Below are 9576 nucleotides of genomic sequence, written 5' to 3' on the forward strand. Positions count from 1 at the left end.
TGTGTGCATGAATATAAAAAGAAATTGAAATTCAGTTAAAATGTAATAGGAAAATAAGTAAGTTCTCCATAAAGCCTTCTATACACAAAATACATGTCCCTTCCCCTTCAGCCCTTTGTGCAGGTACCACAAGTTAGGATTGACGTATGCATTATTCACATTGTGCACCTCAGATGAGGTGAATTACGGTATCGTGCATATGAAAACAATTTATATTCAATTACCATAAGAATCTCGGGAGTCACAGATGCAACTATTAAAATTTGTTTTAATATGCAAACGTTATCAAATTTCTTCAGTACTTAATAAAAGGTATTTTTTCATTTCCTGTGGGTGAATAAATACCAAATAGAGATTCAAGCAGCTAGAGGCTGCAAAAACATTTTTTTTAATTAAAAAAATTATTAAATCACACAGCCGGTCAAAAAGATTAGCCAAAAAAAAAAAATTGTGCAATTTTTTTTTTTTGAAAGACATTAAAACTTTTATTCAGCGAGGATGTGTTAAATTGATACAAAGTGATAGCAAAGATTTATATTGTTAGAAAAGTTTTATATTTTGAATAAATGCTGTTCTTTTTAACTTTTTATTCATCAAAAAATCCTGAAAAAGTATCGCAGTTTCCAAAAAAATATTGTGCAGCACAACTGTTGATAATTCTAATAATAAATCAGCATATTACAATGATTTCAAATAAATGCAGCCTTGATGAGCAGAAGAGACCTCTTTAAAAAAGTCTTACTGATCTCAAAGTTTTCACCAGTAGTGTATACTGATGTACTGTAAATGACTGATGTAGATTGGCCATTGAAAAACCTATATTGGCAGACCACTATTGATGATAAGCAAGTTAAGAGTCCGGGTTCATTAGAGGTTAATAAGAGGACAAGACCTTCTGTTCAAGGTGTGCTCGGCGCAGTGAGACTTTCTGCTCCAGTTTCTGTTGCTCGCGCTCGTGCTGAGCCTCGGTCTGAATCTTGATCTTGCTCTGGTACGCATTGAGTAACTCCATCTCCTGCTGCAGCTGCTGCCTCAGAGCCTGGCACTCGGCCTCCTGAGCTTCATCCAGACGGAGCTGCACAAAAACACACACGAGCACACGTGAGCCTCACACTACAGCACAGTTGCGTTTAACCATCAATGGCCTTCTTGTACAGGCAACGAGCCGAGACTGGAATTTCAAACAGGAGGCCTCCGTTTTTTCTTTATGTTAACTTTTAAATCTGTATGAACTATCTACAAAACAAATGCTCACATTAGCTGTTCCAAAATGACTTATAAGCAGTGTTGAGGAAAGTTGCATTACAATATTGTGTTACTCCCTAAAAAAGTAACTAATTACGTTACTTAGTTACTTTTTATGCAAAGTGATGCATTACGTTACTTTTTAAATCTGGGCAGGGTTTGCTTGTTTGCTTTTAAGTAGTGCTGTCAAACGATTAATCGCATCCAAAATAAAAGCTTTTGTTTACATAATATATGTGTGTGTACTGTGTATATTTATTATGTATATATAAATACACACACACATGGTATATATTTTGAAAATATGTCCATGTAAGAATATGACGCAGGAGAATAAAGTTCCACACTTCAGCAATAACACAAATGAAACACAAATGTATAATTTTTGCTTAGTATGGTTGAAATGGATCATCGAAGGTCAGTAGCAAAGACATTGGTTAATAAAATGGGATTAAATATATAAATGATATTATTTCACATATTTAATTATTGCCGGTTTGTGTAATCTGATTACGTAACTCATGTTACTTGTAATGCGTTACCCACAACACTGCTTGTAAATAACAAATTCTGTTGCATCTTAAAGATATCCTGAAATCAAATGAACCCTTACTTTAATAAGAGTGCATTAGTGCCCGCCTACTTTTTTCAGCGGCATTGATTCCCGAAATATTTTTTCCATTCACTTTTCCCATAAGGATTTCAAAAAGTCTTTGTTAAAGTATTATTAACCAAGCCAACCAGCTACAAGGTGAATTATAACATTACAAACTTTTATTTAAAGCAAAAAAGTATTTGAAAATCTGGTACAAGACCATACTTAAATATTTACATCTGAGACGAGAGACAGCCTCGATTATGTCACGTCACGGGAGAAAGATTTCCTTAAAGAGCTCTTTTGGTGCAATTTGCTATGACACTGATCGGTGGAATTTTCTATATAGCATTATGGGTAATGTAGTTTTCCACCACAAATTCAGCTGTCAAAGAATTACTTAAAAAAAACAAGTTGAAATAATGCAAATGGATGGCTTCAAGAAAAGCATATACCTCAGAACAGTAGTTCTGTACAGGTTTATAAGTAGTTAAAAATAGTGTAAAAAATTCCTTACGGAGAAAATGAATGAATTTACTTCCAGAACCTGACTGCTGCACTTCAGCAAACATCATTACAAATATCACTACAGCACACTATTATCCACTATTTATCCTTTTTCTCTCAAAAATGTCACATTATGAACATTAACTCTTTCCCCGCCAGTGTTTTTGCTGATTTTCACTAAAATTTCATGGCCCCCAGAATATTTTGTTGTATGAATATCTGAACATGCAATACATCAAAACAAAGTTCAGACCCTCTACTTTCAAACTAAAAAAAATCTGTTTTATTGTAGCTTCAAGCATTCTTTTTTTTAATCAACACTTGAATGTAGGTAGGTTTCATTAAAAAAGCCAGATTTTGAGCAAAACGCTGAGAAAATCGCATTTTTATCAAATACTACATCTGGATCATATTCAGTAATATTATCAAAGCAAAGATGCAGTAGATGGTTTCCATCAGCACTCCCAACGCTTGCACAGGCCTTTACCACTTTCAAGACTCATTCTAGAGCACATTCTAGCCTAATTCTAGATCACTTTCTAGAGCATTTCTAGACTCATTCTACAGCACATTCTAGACTCACTCTACGGCACTTTCTAGACTCACTCTACAGCACTTTCTAGACTCATTCTACAGCACTTTCTAGACTTATTTCTAGACTCACTCTACAGCACTTTCTAGACTCATTCTACAGCACATTCTAGACTCACTCTACAGCACATTCTAGACTCACTCTACAGCACATTCTAGACTCACTCTACAGCACATTCTAGACTCACTCTACAGCACATTCTAGACTCACTCTACAGCACATTCTAGACTCACTCTACAGCACATTCTAGACTCACTCTACAGCACATTCTAGACTCACTCTACAGCACATTCTAGACTCACTCTACAGCACATTCTAGACTCACTCTACAGCACATTCTAGACTCACTCTACAGCACATTCTAGACTCACTCTACAGCACATTCTAGACTCACTCTACAGCACATTCTAGACTTATTTCTAGACTCATTCTACAGCACATTCTAGACTCACTCTACAGCACTTTCTAGACTTTTCTAGACTCACTCTACAGCACTTTCTAGACTCATTCTACAGCACTTTCTAGACTTATTTCTAGACTCACTCTACAGCACTTTCTAGACTCATTCTACAGCACATTCTAGACTCACTCTACAGCACTTTCTTGACTCATTCTAGAGCATTGCTGGACTCGTTCTAGACTCATTCAGGAAATGTGTAATAGCGCCACCGAGCTTATAACAGTGGAAATACGGAAACACGGACAATTCCGTGTTTGGCAGGGAAAGAGTTAAATGCTTTGTCATAGACATTCCAAGTGTATATTCCTTACAATGATCTCACAGAGCTACTAGAATGTGAACGTATTGGCCTCTATAATGGTTAACAGTGTTGTTTCTTCACTCACTGCCTGTGATGCCATCATCTCGTTGATGCTCTGCTCGTACTGCTCAGCCAGGATGGCCAGTTTGCGCGTTTGCTCGTCCTTCAGGGCTTTTAGCACCGTCTTATGCTCGCTTTTGGGGGTCACCTCTAGCTGATGGTGCCGCAGGGCCTTGTACTGTTTGGTCTGGACTTTACATGTGTCCTGGAACTGCTTCTTTATCTGGAGCTCCATCGCCTGCAGGAGACAAGACTCAAAGTAGAATCAACACAAACTGACAGCCTTTTCAGGACAAAAATGACCATCTAATATGAGTTTTGCCTCAAAGGATTGTGAAATGGAGCAAACTGTAGCTTTTTTGGTAACACTTTACAATAAGGTCCCATTATGTTAATGTATTAACTAACAAACTAGCAAAACATTCACAGAAAAAAATTAAGAACTGTTCATTGTTAGCTCATATCAGCTCAGGTCCATTGAAAAATATTAGCAGATACGACTTTCGATTTTAATAATGAATTAGTAGATGTTGAAATTAACATGAACTAAGACTGATAAATGCTTTAGAAGTATGTTCCATTGTTAGTTTCAGTTTGTTGACTAACAAATGGAACCTAACTGTAAAGTCTTACCGCTTTTGTATATTAAGAAGATATTAATGTTTAAATGTTAAACGTTTCTCAGATAAAGAAATGTCAGAGCATCATCAGGCATCGACTGACCTGCTAACGTTCATAAGATCTACCCAGTTTCTAAAATACAACATTAATGCTCCAATCACAGTCATAGAAACAATGAGACCTACATAGATTTTGTAGGTTAAATTCACACTATATATAGCTAAGTAATCGTTCACGATTGGTGGTACCTTGAGGTTCTTGGGCTGCTGCCGTAGTTCGAGCACATGTTTCCGGTGCAGTTCTCTCTCTCTCCGGTTGTTGTATTCGATCTGGTTCTCCAGCTCCGTTTGGTGCTGCAGTCGGATCAGATCCATGCGAAGTTTCTGTAGGGTCTTCAGCTGCCTGTGCTCAAGTTCTTGGGTCGACTCGTCTTGCCTGATCAACATAGCGTGCTCCATTTCCTTCTGGGTCTTCTTCTTATTCAACTCCTGACAGACAGCGAGACAGAAATTAACATTACAATATTACATTATTCAAATAATAAGGTCTCTTCTAAATCTACTAATATTTTTACATATCCTTAATAAGAAAACTAGTGGTGTTTTCCTGTACAGAAGTCGCCACCACAATGCCATGTGATTGCTAAGGTTTTCTGACTTTTATTATATATGGATACTTGCCACGGTGGTTGCTATGGCACTGCTAGGTTGTTAGGGTGTTCTTTGGGGTTAAGGTTAACAGGTGATTTAGTTTCCCAAAAGTTACAAAGCAAAGTTAGTGGTTTAAAACAAACCCTTAATCATAAGTATGCACAACAATAATAATAATACTAGTACTAATAGCTCACCTTAGTAAGCAACGGTTACAACGTTAAAAGGCGTGATCAAATAAACGTGTTAATATGCAAGTGGAGCTATGCAAAATTTGGACTAGGATTGCAAACCACTGGATTATGCATCATCATGTTTGTTGCTTTATAGAGTGGGTTTAGACTCAGTAATAATTCCAAAGGTTTCCTGCAGATTAAAGCACTAGATTAAAGGATTTGCACATTGCTGCATTACTTACTTTCAAATCAGATTAATTGAAAGCAGTCATCGACCCTGAGAAACGGTTCAAATTTTGCATTATCCCTGGGAAAAGCCTTCATATGATTATCTTGTATATATACATACACGCTACCGTTCAGAAGTGTAGGCTCGGTAAGATTTTTTTTGTTCCGTTTTTGAAAGTCTGCAAGGCTGCATTAGTTTGATTGAAAACAGTAAAAATAGTCATACTGTGAAATTTGGTGCTCAAGAAACGTATCAATCTCGAAAGAGCAGAAATATTTCGTAACAGTCTACATTTCTTTATTTCTCTTTATTAATTCATTTAAAAACAACAACAATCTTACTGACCCCAAAACTTTTAAACACATATTTATATCACAGTCTTTTTTTTTTTAACTTTTTGAAGCATTTCATCCCCACCTCTCGTAGCTGCTCCTGCTCAAACTCGTGCTTCTTGATAATGATCTTGCGTTTGAAGGCTCTGCAGTTCCTATCGTAGAAAGTCCTCTGTTGACCCAGAAGCTGAGCCTCCTCTTCAGCCTGAGAATGCTGAATGTTCTCCTTATGCTTGGAAAGCCTCTCCTGCTTCTCTTTCTTAGGCGTGCTGTGGTCTTCACTCATTTCCTGAACAAAGAAACATGAGAAGAGACAAAAGAATTAAAAGAAGTGAATACCCCGTTTTTAAGTCAACATGAAATGGCATTTACAACCCATTTTACTCTTGCAATGTAGTGTTTTTTCAGTGACAACTGAAACTAACAACTGAAGTGACAACTTATTAACTGGATTATAAAGACTAGTCAATATGATGCAGTTAGAGGGGAAAGGACTAAAAAATTAGATGGCTTGGTAAGTTGAATAGTAGAGTTGTTTTCCAATTTTTCTTTGGAATAATATTAATATTTCAGTAAACAGTGTCAATTTTAGTTTCAGCTTGTAGGGACTAGACAAGAACCTCTTTGATCTTCTCCTTGCACAGCTTATACTGTTTCTTCTGGTTATCGAGGAAGTTGGTGAGCTCTTTCTTCTGCTGGACCATGATTTGCTGCTGGAACTTCTTCTCATCAGCTGCCAGTGTTTTCATCTGAGGAACACAATGCAGATTTATCATTAATAGCAATGCAATTTCATTGTAACTACAGTATGTGACTGATTTTTTTTTTTTATACTCCTGAGGAAAGCAAACAAAAAAAATCCACACCATCCCATTTTCTTCTCTGGCTTCATTAACATATTAATCAACATATGCTACATGAATAATTAGCATTCATCCCTTGGCTTTTTACATGCTTAGCATGCAATATGGAAAATAATAATATAAATCGGGGGAGCTTTCACATGAACTTGTGCACTCGTTTTTTTTTTTCAACTTTGTGCAGAGATTTTAAACTATAGAATTTATTGTTAAGATGTGAAAGTCCCAGAATAACCATTCTGGATGGTTTATTGGTCAAATCACAATTTTTTTGTCAACATCATGTCATTTCTAATCGACCCATTTTTGATTAGCTAGTAACTATAAACCCTTTGGGTCTCAACAGAAGAATAAAGAAAGATCACCCACTTCTTTGTCCGTTTGCATGACGTGCTTCTTGGCAAGTTTCTCCAGCTCAATGAAGGCGTTGTTGGCGTGGGTTTCCAGTTCTTTTTGGAGCTTCAGTCTGTGCTCATCCATCTCTGCCTTCAGCTTGTTCTCCAGAGCAATCAGCTGCTTCTGGTGTTGCCGTCGCATGCGTTTGTACCCCGACATCTGCTCTCGGAGCTCATTTTCCTGCTCGTGTTCATGGATCTGACGCGTTACCTAGATGGAAAAGAGCTTGGTCAGCGAAGGTGAACTTTTGAGAAGATTGTGATGAGATTTTTTCAGTGGAGCAAAGTGTAAAAATCAACCCACAGACAGTTCTTGGGAAGAACTGACAATTGGACGATGGTGACCAAAAGTTGCATTATTTCAAAAAATTTGGTGCAACAATTGTCAATCCCTATTGGCACATTGTCACCTGTGGGAATGTTTCTAAATCATCCCCAAAAATAATCTCGGGAAATGTGAGGATCTGGAAAGAGAAAGGAGAGCTAGTCCAGTGGAATAATTCATCAGATATTGTCCATTGATTAACCAGATCGCATGATGATGATCAGTGTCATCTTTCACATTATGGGAGCAGAATAACCAGAAAAAGCCATGAAATCTACAGCACAGCCATTGATAAGACTAAAAGTTCTTGTGATCTCAAAGGCGCAAGAAAATAACAAACACTATATGTGACTCTGCAGCACAAAAGCAGTGTTAAGTCGCTGGGGGATATTTGTAGCAATAGCCAACAATATATTGTATGTGTCACAATTATACATTTCTCTTTTATGCCAAAAATCATTAGGATATTAAGTAAAGATCATGTTCCATGAAGATTTTTGTAAATTTCCTACCGTAAATATATCAAACCTTAATTTTTCATTAGTAATATGCATTGCTAAGAACTATATTTGGACAACTTTAAAGACGATTTTCTCAATATTTGGATTTTTTTGCACCCTCAGATTACAGATTTTCAAATAGTTGCATCTCATCCAAATATTGTCCTCCAATCCTAACAAAGCTTATTTATTCAGCTTTCAGATGATGTATAAATCTCAATTTCGAGAAATTGACCCTTATAACTGGTCCAGGGTCACATATTATTACGCTGACAAAAAAAATTAAAAAATCCAGTCCATAATTATCAATTGTACTGCAATATCTAATTGTGACAAAAAGGGAAAAGTTGCAATGGTGAATATTACACATCTCAACATTGCCAACAGTGCATTTTCTAGATCTAGAAGGTCATAGATGCCTCTAAATATAAAACTGAAAACAGAAAAACCCCACCGTTCCCTTGACTTCAGCAAAGCGCTGCAAGACAAACCTGGAAGAAGGGCGCGTCCAGATCAAACTGTTCGTTGAGTTTCTCGTAACTCCCACCTGAACTCCTCAAGCCAAACATATTGGCGAAATAAACCACCCGTGAGAACATCGAGAGCCGCCTGCACTACATCCCCCAAAAGCACTCGCTCAAATCCCACCGGGAGAGAAAGAGAGAGGGGGATAAAGAGAGAGGGCGAACACTGCTTCTCCTCTCTCCTCGCAGGTGCGCCGTGAATGAATGAGGTTCTCAGAGAGGCCTAAGCAGCGTTTAGTAGGCCAGTCACATGAGATGCCTGTCGAAGGGGGAACTTTCCTAATCAGAAGCCCCACTGTAACTGCAGTCACCAATCCTATCGCTTTCTGCCCAAATGCCCCTATCAGCCGCACTGAAGGGGCATGTGATAGCACGAAGCCCTGGCGGCAAAGCAAGAATGGGAAGAAGGAGTGAAAGAAACGCTTGCAGGTTAAAGGTGTAACAGATGATAATTCAACTTCAATTTCTGACCGTTTCAGATCCAATGTAAACACATGTGTGAAGCTGACACATGTGGAGAAAGTGTTCAACAGGCATTGCGTTTTAGTTTTTAGCATGCATGCATATATATATATATTGTAACAACGCACCGTTGTTCTATTGAACGTGGGGCTGACCAGAGCTAAGCTAGGCTATTAAACTTTGGCTAAGATAATGGCTAACAAATTGCTAGCATTAAAACGCAAGACTTGTCTATGGTTAGTGGAAGGTGCGAACACTCGCGTCCCATACACCGCACGACCATGAGTGTCTCTGTGAGCAGAAGCACAGCCAGAACAAACCAGCAGGAGGCAGTGCTGTCATCTTTTCACCTTTTATTCCTAGCACAGAATAAGATCCACACAAGTAAGGCATATCGCCAAGTCCTTCCCCGACACATCTCTCTCCATGACGGTAACATCCACACTTTTTATAACAAGGCAGTAAATGAACCAAACCCACCCGAACTAACTTAAACATAAACACACATAACATTTCTAACACAAAAACCCAACCATCTTGCTTAACTAACACGTAATTCCACTCTAAACGAATACCCATATATTGTGAAATATTATTAGGATGTAAAATAATGTTTTTCTATTTTAATATGTTAAAATCTAATTTATTTCTGTGATCAAAGCTGCATTTTCAGCATCATTCCTCCAGTCTTCAGTGTCACATGATCTTCAGAAATCATAATAATATGCTGATTTATTATCCG

At 37.6% G+C, this 9576-nt stretch overlaps 1 protein-coding gene across 1 annotated transcript in view; it reads right to left on the reverse strand.

Moving 5' to 3' along the window:
• Positions 1-864: 864 nt before the first annotated feature.
• Positions 865-9576, reverse strand: part of LOC107569731 (serine/threonine-protein kinase TAO3-like) — a 30895-nt gene continuing 22183 nt past the window's right edge. The window contains exons 8-13 of the mRNA XM_016255881.1: positions 6998-7234; positions 6389-6517; positions 5854-6057; positions 4630-4869; positions 3786-3998; positions 865-1075 (exon numbers count right to left, since the gene is read on the reverse strand). Coding sequence (XP_016111367.1) covers positions 875-1075; positions 3786-3998; positions 4630-4869; positions 5854-6057; positions 6389-6517; positions 6998-7234 — 1224 coding nt within the window. The 3' untranslated portion in view covers positions 865-874. The remainder of the gene's footprint in view (positions 1076-3785; positions 3999-4629; positions 4870-5853; positions 6058-6388; positions 6518-6997; positions 7235-9576) is intronic.

Source organism: Sinocyclocheilus grahami, unplaced genomic scaffold (genome assembly GCF_001515645.1).
Source record: "Sinocyclocheilus grahami isolate Dianchi unplaced genomic scaffold, SAMN03320097.WGS_v1.1 scaffold1376.1, whole genome shotgun sequence".
In the NCBI taxonomy this organism is placed as follows: domain Eukaryota; kingdom Metazoa; phylum Chordata; class Actinopteri; order Cypriniformes; family Cyprinidae; genus Sinocyclocheilus; species Sinocyclocheilus grahami.